At 37.6% G+C, this 16336-nt stretch overlaps 1 protein-coding gene across 1 annotated transcript in view; it reads left to right on the forward strand.

Annotated features, from left to right (window-relative positions):
* Positions 1-16336, forward strand: part of LOC145670992 (S-adenosylmethionine-dependent nucleotide dehydratase RSAD2-like) — a 112424-nt gene that overhangs the window by 62895 nt on the left and 33193 nt on the right. The window contains exon 2 of the mRNA XM_081739622.1: positions 3373-3534. Coding sequence (XP_081595748.1) covers positions 3373-3534 — 162 coding nt within the window. The remainder of the gene's footprint in view (positions 1-3372; positions 3535-16336) is intronic.

The raw sequence follows: 16336 nt of genomic DNA on the forward strand, positions 1-16336 counted from the left end.
GATTTGAGGTCATAAATTAAAATATAACATTATGCGTTATACATCTTCACCACTCTTAGTTTTATCCTTTTGAAACAAAATGTCATCTGTTGTATATCATTTACATTAACTTTATAGAATTCAAATAAGGTACGAATAACACATAAAATCATAACGACATTTAAAGCAAAAAAATCAATCGATTATATTCTTTCGGACGCCACAACATTAGGTTACGTTATATTACCATAGGATTGAGTTAGGTTACATTGCGTAGCGCTATCTTGTGTACACTCTTGTCTACCATATGATGTTATCATATTGTGATTTCTACTATAATTTCCGCCATCTACGCAGCGATTCTGAAAAACCATATTATTTCTATTGTGATTAGATTGTGTTGCATTACCGGTAAAATTAGGTTCGGTTCGTTGGTTGGTAGGATTCAGCCCATTTACTCCACTATTAAAGCGAGGTCTACTATTCCACCTAGAATTTGAAATATTTTCAGACTGTATATTCACATTATGAATGGAAGCCTGATTGACAGGACTACGAGTATAATTACTCTATCCTCTGTCCGGTCCTCTATTATTGCTTTGCATTAAAGACTCTCTTTCAAAATTCTGCACAATCATAAGTAGATGATTAAAAGTAATGCATTGCACTGACATCAATATTTGCTGTAATCTGAATGGCAGCAATATACGAATGGATGCGATAATTCGAGACTCTGGATGGAATGGGTTAATAGATTCCAATTCATTAAATGTGAATACTACAAAATCAGCAATATATTTGTGGACCTTGGGATTGAAGTGTCTCGATCGGATTAACGCATCTCTGTTGGCTAGCATGAAGTCGTTCTCATAGTTAGCTAACAACATATTCTTAAAATCAGAGTATTTATACAAATTATGGCGGATAGCTTTAAATCATGTTAAGCATGGTAGCAATAATACATGCGGTAAAATTCTTAAAAATTGCGTTTTCTCAATCCCCATCAAAGTGCACTCGTCCTCAAATTTTTTCAAAAATACGCTCGCAGAAATATCTGCGGACATTCCACTAAATTTTGTAAGAGAACGAATCTCACTGACCCGCAAAGGCTTACCTTTACTCGTAGCTTTCCGATTTCATAATCCCATACGTACCACCTTTTGATGCCGTGAAGTACGTCTTTTCCTCACCGTCAGAACTGGCTTCACTATATCCTGACGAGTTGGTATTTTCCTCTGCCGTCCTTACCGGGAATGGTAACTGTTCTCCATTAGAAGAAGTAATACCTTTCTTGGATTGAATATTATGTTCCATGAGAGTTGGGATGCATTTTTCCTTCAGTGTATTAACTTCCTCCTGTAGCTCTCTGATTTGAGTAGAATGTTCGTTAACGACTGTTTCCATGACTTCTACTGAGCTCTGTAGTACCGTGAACTTACGTGACAATTGTTCTACCTTCCTTTCATTCAACTCCATTTTCGCACTAAATTGCTGATTCATAGCTTCTAGTTTACCGTAAATTTGCTCAGATAATTGCTTTAAATCGTTTTTATTTTGTATTTGCATTTGTTCCCACCGTTCCTCAATTCGCTGTTGCATCTGGTCCAATCGTAGGTTCATGTAATTATTTTGTTGTTGCATTTGTTCCCATCCTTCATCACCTCGTTGTTGCATTTGTAGCATTTGTTTCAACTGTTCATCAACTCGTTGTTGCATTTGTTGTTGAAGTTGTTTCAACTGTTCATCACCTCGTTGTTGCATTTGGTCCAATCGTTGGTTCATGTAATTATTTTGTTCTTGCATTTGTTCCCATCGTTCATCACCTTGTTGTTGCATTTGTAGCATTTGTTTCAACTGTTCATCACCTCGTTGTTGCATTTGGTCCAATCGTTGGTTCATGTAATTATTTTGTTCTTGCATTTGTTCCCATCGTTCATCACCTCGTTGTTGCATTTGTAGCATTTGTTTCAACTGTTCATCACCTCGTTGTTGCATTTGGTCCAATCGTTGGTTCATGTAATTATTTCGTTGTTGCATTTGTTGAAGGATTACTTCCAAGGTAACGTGTGGTTGAGTTGTTTCTTGTGGCATTCTATTAATCACATTCTCAGAAGTATTCGTTCCATCTTCCGTATCTATATTCTCAATAGAATCATTTCTCGGGACATTCATCTTTATACTCCTGTATATTTTTGTTCCACTACGAAGTAAAGTGAAATTTACGTCTCGGTCAATGGTGATAAAGATTTACTATTCTTCTAATCTAAATCACAGTTTCGGCCGACGTTTCGGCACCCTATAAATGTAACAAACTTACTGGTTCGTTAGATAATAAAATTGGCCGATTTTTAAATTACCTTGTTAAATTTTTTATTATCTTTAGATGTTTCGTAAAACATTAACTTACATACAACATAACAGCGATTTCATGACCTTTCATTACATTATAATCTTGTTCGTTTGTTACTATGGCAATCTTCAATTCATCGTTCTTAGTTACGTATCTACATTCCAATTATATATTCGAAATACATATATTAATCGAGGATGTTATAAATAGAGGATCTGCTCATATGTATCGTCATCCTATTAAATCGATGAAGCCAAAAAACAACGGAGCATTGGCACGTCTGATTGACTACTCTCGTTTCCACCATCGTTTGATTGGCTACTTTCGTTTCCGCCATGATTGTTGGCTCAAAACGTTGCGATCCTATTGGCCGGATTTGGCAGAGTAGGGGTGGCGAAACTGTGACGTATGGCTTCAAGATTTTGTTGTAAGGGCAGATCCTCTATTTTATAAGATTCTTGATATTAATCTTATATTATTTTCTTTTTCTTCCTCTATAAAATAAACTGGATTGTACATATTTATAAACCAACTATTGCTCGAAGAGAATACAACTATACACTAAAGAAATACAAGTATACAATAAAGAATACAACATACCGTTGTAATATATATATATATATATATATATATATATATATATATATATATATATATATATATATATATATATCAATTCATACAATTTCCTTGAGCCCATTTTACTTATTGCTGAGAAATCCATATCTCAAAATTAGGGAACATCCTCGTATATCATAATTTCCCTGTAATTGTTTTATTTTAGTAATTAAATGTTAAAATTGATGAGAATGAATGTTGATGATGAAAAGATGATGGGTAAATCTCATTCTATCTGAGCACTGTTTGAAAAAACAAGTATCATATACAGCTCTAACATAGTACAGACCATAGATAACACACATAATCTTCATGATGAACATGATCAAATATATTTCGCGTTGTAAAATGTTATAATTCACTAGCATTTATTTAAACAAAAGGATCACATTGTCCGAGAAATATAAATATATATTTTCTTACAGGAATGGAGAAAATCAATTTCTCAGGAGGAGAACCGTTTATCCATGACCGTGGGCGTTATCTGGGTGAACTCGTACGATTCTGCAAAGTAGAACTGAAGTTACCAAGTGTCACCATAGTCAGCAACGGAAGCCTCATCAAAGAAAAATGGTTTCAAACGTTTGGTGAGTTAGGCATAAGATACTATATCTACTGCATAAGCTTAGAAGTACGTTATTTTATATTCAAATAAATATGACGACAATATCCTAACCTACATTTCGATTTAGGAGATCTGTTTTATGAACAAGGGTTTCTCTGTAATGTAGTGACAAAGTCACATGCCTTTCAAGTCAACAACGAACTGGAAGAATAATATATATATATATACAGACTGTTCCATAATTCGTGTAATTTTCTACAGCACTGGGAGAAGATGAAGTTTTCACACTATTAATGTAAAATTTGGCACTCTTATTGAAAAATATCTGAATTTTTCGAATTTCTAAAGGAATTAAGAGAAAATTGCTGTTTAGCCCCTCTTTTGGGGGTGTAAACACAAAAGTTCATTTTCCTCATGGGAGATTCCATGTTAAATTTTGGAAGCAGTTTTCTCCAATAATTATTCGTAAAGATTTTGGGGCAAATGTTGTATTTGTTACAAAATGCAAAAGCACTCATTCACAAAGCTAGTAAAGCAGTCTCAACTATTATTCAGGGAAGGACCCCCCTTTTGGGAGCAAGGGGCGTAAAAAGGTGGTGATAATGTGTTACCAAAATCCCAAAATTTATTTTCGGAGTGCCAGTAAACGTCAGATTAATCACGAATGTCACAGAATTAATGCTTCAATGCTCCTTACATGTAAGAGTGACTGATAATGGGGCTACAGCCCCTTTTCAAAATTAGGAAAATCACCATAAATATCCCTAGTAGGGAAATAGGAGAAAAAGGTATATTTTTTCAATCAATGTGAAATTTAGCGTCGTTGTAGCAAAAAAGTATGCGTTTTTATATCTGGAATGTTATTTTGGTAACCACCGCCTTAAGGGGACACAGGAGACGAAGCATCAGATGATTGATCTTTATGAAAATTCAAAATTTTGTTCCGGAAATGCCAGTGAGCGTCAGATTATTCACAAATGTCACAGAATTAATATTCTAATGCTCCTTGCATGTGCCAGTGACTTATATGGGGCTATAGCCCCCTTTCAAAAATTAAAAAATCAGTATTGACATACGGGAAGAATGATTTTTCTCAATTAATGTGAAATTCGGCGTCGGGTTAGCAAAAAGTTATGAGTTTACCAAATCTGGAATATTATTTTGGTAATGTACCGCCTTAGTGGGGCACAGGGGGTGAAGCATGAGTTATTGGATCTTTATAAAAATTTCAAATTTTATTTTGGAAAACCCAGTGTGTGTCAGATTGATCATAATTAATGCAAAATTAATATTCCGATGCTCCTTGCATTTGCCAGTGAGTGATATCGAGCTACAGCCCTCCTTTCAACAATTACATTAAAAATTTATGATAAATATCTTTAGCAGGGACATACAGAAGAAGCTATATTTTGTTAATTAATGTGAAATTAGGCGTCGTAAAAATCTGGAATATTATTTTGGTAATAGGAGGCACAGGGCACGGACGGTAATTTGGTACCTTTGGGGGTCATAGGGGGAGGACTGATAGAAATTCCAAATTTTATTTTGGGAGTGCTCATGAGTGTCAAATTAGTTGCAAGATGCACAGAATTAATATTCCATACTGCTTTTATGTATCAGTGACTAATATGTTACTACAGCTATCTTTGAAAAGCATCATAAATTCAGTACGATTATTCTTATGCAAAGACCTACTGGTAGAAGCATTTTTTTACAATGTGGAATTTGGCATTATTTTAGAAAAAAAAAGTTTGTGACAATAAGATAATACCCATATGTGGATTTCTTTTAGGGGGGTGGTCTCAGAATTTCTTTTGCCTAATGGGAGTGTCACATGGGTAAATTTGCATTTTTAGTTAGAAAATACAATAACACTCTTTCGCTTGTACCTATGATGGTGCATGCGTCTGGAATTTTATTACGGCCATTCCTCCTTATTGGGCAACATAAAACAAAGAATTGTCCAGAGCGTAGTCATCCAGATATGTTGGAGAAGGTGTTCACAGTGGCTCTAGTAAATCGCATTAATTCATTCATGTCTTGCTCGTTCACGAGGGCATGCTGAATAAAAGTAAGTTGTCTTACACTTAGATTAATGAAATCTTTAAGCAATTTAGTTAATGACAACTGAGCCAAAAAAAAAAGTGTTGTTTTTAAAAAGGAATAATATGTTTTCTTGTGTTTATGGTATAGCCTTACTCAACCCGATCCTTATTCCTCGCGAGACATTTGTTTTTACTACAACCATGTGTCCATAGTATACAATTTCCTGACGTGCGTACATGTGCAGTATAGCCTACGAGTAAGCTACTCGTGGAAAGTGGGATCATACAGTTATTGTGGAAGAAGTAGGTAAAAGATACGCTTTTTCTATGAATAAAGAAAACAATATTTTAATTTTTAAAATATTACTTCTCACTAAGATCTTTTCGTTCGTGGTATCTGTGGCATTTTCCATTGTCATTTTGTGTTCTATTTCGAGCTGGTTTGCTTAACTGTGCAGAAAATATGCTGGTGACTTTATGTGTGATTTTATGCTATAAGAAGCGTCCAATTTGGCTTTTAAAAACGCAAAATTCTTTGATTATATTCCAGTGATGCCAAAAAACGAAGCTATATCCTCAATCTGTTACACTGACAGACTAGAGTCACTAGAGTCGAAATTTTTAAAAAATCAAAACATTCTTCTACAATAATGACAAATTGCAAATTAATTGTAAAGCATATTTACCTCCTTCCCTTACGTCCCTGCTAAAGATATTTACCGTAAATTATGTGATTTTTGGAAGGGTGGCTGTAGCCCAATATCAGTCACTGGCACATGCAAGGAGCATCGGAATATTAATTTTGTATTATTTGTGATCAATCTGACACGCATTTGATTTTCCAAAATAAAATTTGAAATTTTTATAAAGATTCAATAACTCATGCTTCACCCCCTGTGCCCCACTAAGGCGGTACATTGCCAAACTAATATTCCAGATTTGATAAATGCATAACTTTTTGCTAACCCGACGCCGAGTTTTACATTAATTGAGAAAAATCATTCTTCCCGTATGTCAATACTAAGGATATTTATGATGATTTTTTAATTTTTGAAAGGGGGCTATAGCCCCATATAAGTCACTGACCATGCAAGGAGCATTGGAATATTAATTCTGTGACATTTGTGAATAATCTGTCGCTCACTGGCATTTCCGGAACAAAATTTTGAACTTCTATAAATATCAATCATCTGATGCTTTGCCCTCTTTGCCCCTCTAAGGCGGTGGTTACCAAAATAACATTCCAGATATGAAAACCGCATACTTTTTTTGCTATAACGACGCTAGATTTCACATTAATTGACAAAAAACACCTTCTTCTCGTATGTCTCTACTAAGGATATTTATGGTAATTTTTTTATTTTTGAAAGGGGGCTATACCCCCACAAAAGTCACTGGCCATGAAAGGAGCATTTGAATAATAATTCTGTGACATTTGTGAAAAATCTGACGCTCACTGGCATTTCCGGAACAAAATTTTCAATTTTTATAAAGATCCATCATCAATTGCTTTGCCCCATGTGCCCCACTAAGGCAATCAGTTACCAAAATAGCATTCCAGATTTCAAAAACGCTTACTCTTTTGCTACAATGACGCCAAATTTCACATTAATTAACAAAAAATACCTTCTTCTCGTATGTCCCTACTAAGGATATTTACGGTGTTTTTCTTATTTTTGAAAGGGGGCTGTAGCCCCATTATCAGTCACTCTTACATGTAAGGAGCATTGAAGCATTAATTCTGTGACATTCGTGATTAATCTGACGTTTACTGGCACTCCGAAAATAAGTTTTGGAATTTTGGTAACACATTACCCACAACTTTTTTACGTCCCTTGCCCCCCAAAAGGGGGTCCTTCCCTAAATAATATTTGAGACTGCTTTACTAGCTTTGTGAATGAGTGTTTTTGCATTTTGTAACAAATACAACTCATGTGCCCCAAAATCTTTACGAATAATTATTGGAGAAAACTGCTTCCAAAATTTAACATTGAATCTCCCATAAGGAAAATGAACTTTTGAGTTTACACACCCAGAAGGGGGGCTAAACAGCAATTTTCCCCTATTCCCTTTAGAAATTCGAAAAATGCAGATATTTCTCAATAAGAGTGCCAAATTGTGTATTACTAGTGTGAAAACTTCATCTTCTCCCAGTGCTGTAGAAAATTACACGAATTATGGAACAGTCTGTGTGTATATATATATACAGGGTGAGCACAGAAACAGTCCCAGGTTTCAAATTAGTGTAAATTTAATATGCGAAGGAATATTTTGCTGAAATTTTGAACAGTGATACACAAACTCAAAACGTTTTTGTACCAATAATTAAAATCACAAACACTCGATGTGCGCGCCACCTGTAACGCGGGAAATATCGAGGCGGTAATCTAGCTCCAACCACACGTTGTAAAGGATATCCGGTGTGATGGAGTTGATAGCATCACTGATGCGTTCTTGGAGATCGTTCAGAGTTGCGGGTAGTGGAGGTGCATGCACTTTTTCCTTCACAAATCCCCACAGAAAGAAGTCACAAACAGTGAGGTCAGGTGATCTTGGAGGCCACTTGCAAAGAACTTGATAACTGACTCCAGGGCGTCCTATCCATCGGTTTGGGAGGTTCTCGTTTAGAAACCTGCGTACAGCACCATGCCAGTGTGGCGGCGCTCCATATTCTTGTAGAACGAAGTCGTCTATCTCTGCATTACTAAGTTGCGGAATCAACCAGTTACGTAATAATGCTAAGTAACTTTCACCTGTAATTGTTTGTTCCTGAAAGAAGAACAGACCGTGCACCCGACGCTTTGATACTGCACAAAAAACATTGATTTTCGGTGAGTCACGTTCCACATTTACAGTTGCATGAGGATTCTGGGTTCCCCATATCCTTACATTGTGTCTATTCACCTTTCCACTTAAGTGAAATGTCGCCTCATCGCTGAAAATGATCTTCGTCAGAAAGTTTTCGTCGTCCTCCATGAAATTTTGCATAGTTTCACAGAACTCACGGCGCTTTACCTTGTCTTGTAGGTATAACTTCTGAACCAACTGCAGTCGGTATGGGTAACACCGCAAACGCTTGCCTAAGATCTTGCTTACTGTTGTTTGTGGCATCTGCAACTCTCTGCTAGCTTTACGTGTAGACTTCTGTGGGCTGTGTACGAAGGCTGCTCTTACGCGCTCCACAATTTTCTCGGAGACTGGACGTCGCCTTAAATGTCCTTTTCTTTGATCACAAGTGCACCCCGTCTCAATAAACGTTCTATGCCACTTCACAATGGATTTGTGTGTGGGTGGATCAACATTAAATTGTCGTTTGAAATCACGCTGCACTCTCACAAAACTGCTTGTTTTTGCAAATTGTAAAACGCACCAGCTTCGTTGCTGTGGGATGAACACCATTTTCGATGTTACTGCCCTCTAGCTGCCCTGGTCAGAACTAGGATTCTGAAATGATAGATGGGAAAATACTTTGAGTTTACTGAGCTCTGTACAAAATTTCATGTAAATATTCAACTAAATGTTAATTATATGGCACTTTAAAATCAGGTACTGTTTCTGTGCTCACGCTGTATATATATATATATATATAGGCCTATATAAATTTCAATTCACGGCCAAACACAAATTTAAGTTATTTTAATAAGGTGTCTGCATCCCTGATTGATGTCCATGAGAGATATGGCAACTGGCAACCTCTGTTACTCTCTGTTACGCAATGGTTGGTGTTACTTATTCTCTGTCAGTGATGCCAACCTGGAACCTTATAAAATCCCATCGGGAAAGGCAGAAATTCCTACTTTGCTTTTAAATTTCACACGGAAATTTTTGTATATTAATTACAAAAATTTCAAAAATTATAAAATATGAAAACTGAAACTACTATATGCCACTTACTTTTGTCAATATTTGAGTGAATTATTCGTAAATTCCGATCATCTAAATTCCTAATAAATATTTCCTTAATTTAAGGTGGATCACTAGGTGTTCTCGGTGCTATGCTAAACCTGCTTGAATAGTGCGGCGTTGCCAGATAGTGTCGAGTGCTTACTGGTGCCAGTTAATGAAAGAAGTAATCATGGAATTCTGCTTGGAAACTTACTGGAGAAATTAGTTTTCGACCCTTACCGCAATTCATAGCTAAGTTCCGCTTCTCGAACTGCAACGCTAAAATCCAGAAATTAAACGTACAAATTTGGCAACAACGCATTATGGCGTTCTGCGCAAGTTTCTTCTCCAAATTTATTTCCTTAAATGTAAATTAATATTTAAATAAAATGTGAAACATAACACGAAAAACAATCAAACAATATATCTATTTCGTAATAAGATCGTTACTTTGAAATACTTTACACGTTCAAATAAACATTTCATAAAACTGAGCACTTCTAGTAAGGTCTAACAGGAAGTGCCATCTTGTGTGCTCATCGTAAAACGAATCATTTTTTTTATTTGTTACCTTTTTCGATATCAGAAGACAAAACTAAATGAATCAGCGTCTTGTGTTGTAGATGAAACGTAACTCTACCTTATAGTACAATATTGATAATATGTAACGTTTGATTGCGCAATGAATAAGGAAATGAGCTAAAATATGTACTGACTTCCGGGTGGTGATCCACCTTAAGAAGAATACTGAATTTTTTAAAATTAAAACAAGCTCATTTTGTTGTCAGAATTTAGTGTTTTTATCACGATTTTGTGCCATAATGTACTGCTGAACGTAATAAAACTAAACAAACTTCGTTCTTCAATGATTTCATGTGGGACGTTTTAGAAATTGCTTGTATCTCGTTTGGCAATTCACTTTCTTTCGTTCAATGCATACCTTTTTAAAACTTTAGAGTTTAATTTACGTTTCCTGCTTGTTTCCTTGAGACTCCCAAGTTCGTGTATAAATCCACTTTCACACTAACGTGCTCTTTCCAACAACAAAATTTGACAATTAGCACTGATTTCGTGTTTATTCAGGCATTATTAACCTACTTCCCGCTCATAGAAAGTTTTGGTGGCGTCGATGAAATAAATAATATTTAAAAATCCCATATGTGCTGCCAATTTTGACAAAAATTCCCTCGATCCCTACAATGGGATTTTTCTCACAGGTTGGCATCACTGCTTTCTGTTCACATGTTCGGGCTTGATTCCACGTCTGCTGCTGTCAAATAGCAACCCTTTAAACGCCTGACCTTACGTTCAATCCAATCACACATTTTTTTATTTTTTTATTTGATATGATTTTGAGGTGTGTAACTTCAAAATCGTTTCCTCCTTAAGCGAAAGGGAAAAGAAGAAATCGAGTGGAACCAGCCTGTAAACCTATGCTAACTGCACACTGAATAATAGGGAAAGAGGGACGCGCCGGGACTTTTTTTCTCGCGGGAGAAAGACTAATTCATTATTGGAAGGGGGAGAGAGAGGTTCGTAGTATGTTTTTTGAAAAATGTCTGTTTGGTTTTCGACTCTCAAATCACTATGAAGGAAAAAATAAAGCACTTTTTTAATGCACTTGAAAATTTTAGAATTAAATAACCTCTGATGCATGTACGCATATGTACGTTTTTTTTTTCAACGAATTATAATACTTGAACTACATTTTACATTGATGTACCTCTCAATTGTTACTGTGAAAGCATGCATACGAAACAAGACAATACGTAAGTGTTATAAATGTAATTCAAGTAAATAGCTATTTACAGGCCGGTAGCCAGCCCAAAATTATAGGGGAGACTCGGCTGAAGTTAGGGGGAGCTGATCCAAACATATTATAGTTCATCACCATATGATAGTTCATTTGCAAGCCTACCGTGAAAATTTTAGGGAGAGCCAGCAAAAATTTAGGGGGGGCGGCCCCCTAGATCCCCCTGAATACGGGCCTGGCTACGTGCTAAAACTGCACTCTCTGCACAGCACATCATTCTAACATGAGCATGAATTTCCCTCCCACTTCCTCGCAATGTATATATGTTCCTGTACAGACATAATTTAAAGTCTGGAGAATCCACAAAGAAAACGAATTGCTATAAACATATAAACATGTAACATTTTAATATAGATTTTGGGGTTAATTTGTGGCAAACTTGGAGAAGTTATAGATGTCAAACGGAAACTTTGTTCTTATATTTTGTTTGAATACGTGAGAGCGCCTTATTGCGGCTCTGTGGGCCTTTGAAGATGCCATCATGCAATAGGTTTTGCCCTTTAAATTGTAGCAGGGTGCTGGCAATGTACGTTAACCCGCTACACATAGCTCTTGTGCTGGTTGCCTAACAAGAATATCAACAGCAATACCCTAGCGATAATGTTAATTTTATAGGCTCAAAATGATCCGTAAAAAATAGAAAACGGGACTTATTTTTTTTTTAATGAATAAGTAGCACTTTAATCTATATTAAAAAATTGAAAGTGACTGTTTGTGACCTTTAATCTCTTGAACCGACCGATCGATCTCGATTTTTTTTTTTTTTTTTTTTTTTTTTTTTTTTTAAGATAGAAGCGATTCTGGCGTGGAAGTGTTTTTAGCTATTCAGTTTGACGGTATAACTTAGGATTGGGAGAGGAAGGGGAATTATACATAAATAAGTAAAACTTAATAAGTCTTGAACCAAACGACTAATCTCGATCAAATTTTCAACATAGATGAAATTCGTGCCTAGGGTGTTTTTTACCATTGCACTTTGACAAATCAATGTAAGGGAGGGGAAGGAGTGGGAGATATACTAAAATCAATATATATAAAAATAAAAGTGACTATGTTCGTATGTTCGTGTTTTCTTCATTTCACTTTTACGGTGCGACAAAGGGAAGGGAGAGGGGGGACATATATGACCAAAAAAATAAAAATAAAAGTGACTGTCTTTATGACTTCGCCACCCGACCGATCTTAACCAAATTTTCAACATAGATGAGGTTCAGACCTGGGGTGTTTTTTTTTTTATCATGTCACTTTAACGGTAGAACTTAGGGGAGGGAGAAGGGAGGGGAGAGATCTATAAAAATAAATAAAACTTAATAAGTCTTGAACCACCCGACCGATCTCGATCAAATTTTCAACATAGATGAAGTTTAGGCCTGGGATGGTATTTATCTACTGTATTCACTTTGACGGTAGAACTTTGGGGAGGAGGAGGGGGAGTTAAAAATAAATAAAACTTAATAACTCTTGAACCAAACGATCAATCTCAATCAAATTTTTAACATAGGTGGGGTTTGGGTCTGAGATGTTCTTTTTTATCATCTCCTTTGACGGTAGAACTTGTGGAGGGGGATAGGAGGGGATATATATATATATATATATATATATATATATATATATATATATATATATATATATATATATATATATATATATATTTTAAAAAAATAACTCTTGTACCATCGGACCGATCCCGATCAAATGTAGAACCTAGATGAAGTTTAAACAAGAGATGGTTTTTGTCATATCACTTTGACGTTGTAACTTAAAGGTGGAGGAGGGGACACTTACAAATGATCGAAAATGACTGATATTAGTTTCGAATTCATAGTTTTCGGGGTGGCTAAGATGAACAGTGACACTTCTGATGCCGTTTAAATCCAAATTCAGCCTCGCAACTTGGAGGAAGAGGGATATATAAAAATGATCGAAGAGTCGCTGAGATGAACATTGACACTTCCTATGTCGTCTCCCGCAACATGGGGAGGGGAGAAGGATATAAAAATCATCGAAAATGACGGAAATGAACGAGCGTTTTAGTAACAGTAAAAAGTGACTGAGTAACGGAACATATCACTATTATTTCTTAACTAAACCCAGTGAAGCGGTAATTGATACTAGTTATAAAAATACGAGAAGTGAAGCTAGTGAGCTTTTGACCGTTGCTTTGTCTTCTTTTAATAGTTTCAAATTATACTGTTAATAAGTTCGAAATTATACTGTTAATAAATTCATAAGTTGTTTAATAAGTTTTGCCTCCAACCTTCCTATTTGTTTATTAATTGTTGTATATGCATAATTGTAACCTCAAACAAAAACTTGAACCTTCTGCTTTACAAATACGTTTTGTTTTCTAAGGTCACTCCACCGACAATGATGCAGCAGCAGGATTTGTAAAATTTGAAATATATTCAGGTTTACGCCTCACAGTTACATCGGCTAGGCTAAAGGAGACGGTGATGATGAGAAATGAATGCAATGGTGGAATGAATAAAATGGGAGGAAACGGGGAACCCCGAGAAAATCCACGCACATGGTATTTGTCCATCACAAAGTCCACTTGGCGCTAGCTGGGATCGAACCAGGGACTCCACACACCAGAGGTGAACGCTCTACCACTGAGTTACCGCGGCCCCCACTAGCAGGTTTTGTAATAGATTGCACCAACGTTGAATAAACGTGCGGCCATCGAGTTCCTGACTGTGAAAGTTGTGACACCTACCAACATCCATCGTAGTATGAAAGTTGTATGTGAACATTAGAAATGGAGTGGTCTACCATCACGCATTTCGTATGTCACGATGATATGCTACAGCTGCTTGGCCTTATTTATAGACTGGCACCTTTAACTCTGGTAGCACCAAGGCTAGCGAGTTACGTATGGAAATATTTTAATACTTATGTAACACTGTGTTTTTCTTTATAATTTCGCTTGAAATTAACAAACAAATGCATTGAATGTATAAATTTCTGCACAAAAAATACGGTAGCAGTGCATAAAAAATTGACATCTCCCCCCTTGATGCTACGAGGGTTAAAATTTCAGCCTGTGTATCTGTTATACTTGGACTCCAGTTGTCCTCATGCACCTTCAAGGTGTGTCGCTGGACCTTGGTACGCTTGAGCGTGCAACCCCAATTTTCCAGGTAGTGGGATACGCCTACTCTGCTGCCAGACCGAAATCCTGAGTGCCTGCCAGTTTATCCTGCTGGTCGAATCGACCCTACTGGCAAGTCAGGTCTTTCCAAGCTCTCCGGACATGGCGCCCGAGCGTTGTAAGGCAAGCTCATCACCAGAGACTGCGAGCACAAGCTACCGATTACACGATTTGACCACGATTTGACTACAGAGTCCAACCCAATCCAGAAGCCCCAGGCGTGCCCAAGGGGGCGTGATCATTCCTGGTCTTGCCTAGCGCTATCGTTCAATAGCAGCCGCCTTTCGCGTAGAAGTACCGCGAACACGTTGAGATACATCCATATCTCATCCCGAATCCAGTGGTACGTATCAGGTGACCATTTGGTTTTATGCCACCCCCTTATTCTAGAGAAATTCCTTCCTTCTCCTGCGATCGGAAACCTTTATCCAGAAATGTAGGATCGGTACCTTCCCCAGTCACCGCTCAGTCGCAATACAAGCAGTAGATTGACATTCCCTCCCCTCATCCAGTAGGATCGTCTAAGGAATTCTGAAATCTTTTAGTTATGGGACAGATACACAGTACATTACCAGAGCCAATGATTGGTGTAGACTGCCTGAAAACAGATAGTTATTTGGGAGTAGGAGAGAGCCTCTTTCGGTAGGCTCGTGGAAGCAATACAGGACCTCCTATCTCTAACGTGTTTAGGTAACACTACACGTTGTAGCAATGCTGCCCAATGGTATGTGTAGGCCACAATATGGGAGGGGCTACCATACTCTCCCTGGATAGGGCCGTCTAAGCAATATGGAACTTCCTCTTTTACGGAAGAGGTACACTGTACATTACTAGACCCAGTGGCTGAAGTAGACTGTCTCCCTTTAGAGACAATTGCTACTTGGGAGCGGCGGCTCCGCTCATAGAGTAGTGGATCCTGCACTCAGTAACACTAAAAATCTGACACGACGGATTGATCCCACTACCTCTCGTCGTTGACGTACGAGAGTGCAGTAGGGTATTAGTATCCCATTCAGGACCCAAAAGCACGCACTAAACGCTCATTGAGACCTGTACCACATCATCTTCCAGATAGGACATTGCACCCGCCCTCGTGTTGGGGTACTAGGTAAACTTTATCCCCCAGACCCAAAGGCACGACCTAGTTCGTCATTTTAGAGGTAGAATGTGAGCTACCACCTCCGCTAATAGGGACGGCAGTTTATACCACTTACCTCGATGATGCCGTGACGAGGCCACATGTACCCTCCCAGATCCAATTTCACGGGTTAGTCGCCATTTGGAAATCCGACCGAAGCCTCGTTCCCCTAGTACGTTGTTGCCTGGGATTTACCTACTGCTCATAAGAGGGCCAGTGGTACTAAACCGGGTATAACAAGAGTGACGTGTTTTCACACATTCCCAATATTCAAATTTTCCCTTTCAAGGACCACAGGTCGTATATTAAATGAAACTTATATGTACCGAAGGGAATCCCTCCTCCTTTCTCAGCACGAGCTTGAGACCGGCCGTTAGGAGTTAAAGGATATCTTGACACACCAGAGCGAGGGGGTTGGTTTGAACTGTGCGCACAAAGAATACAGCCATGTTGTTTCTTCATTACAAGGATCGCCCTAAACAGCCAATATTTGCATCCACTCGAGAGGAAGTAAGACAAGTTGATGCACTGGTTCGCGGTGACCGGCGCATTAAGCAGAGAGTGGTTGCAGATGTTACTGTCATATCACTCGGAACAGTGAACACATTATACGCGACGAGCTTGGATTCAAGAAAGTGTGTTTTAGGTAGTTCCATGTCCAGTGGAAATGAAAAACACCAGTGAAAATTCGTGTGAACAAAAATGACCCATTTTAGGACCGAAGGAGGTGCCTTCCTTATGCGTCTCGTAACTGGGAACATGTTCTAAGTTCATCGCTTCGACCCCTAGTCT

The sequence above is a fragment of the Thermobia domestica genome, chromosome 15 (assembly GCF_964235325.1).
Source record: "Thermobia domestica chromosome 15, izTheDome1.hap1.1, whole genome shotgun sequence".
NCBI lineage: Eukaryota > Metazoa > Arthropoda > Insecta > Zygentoma > Lepismatidae > Thermobia > Thermobia domestica.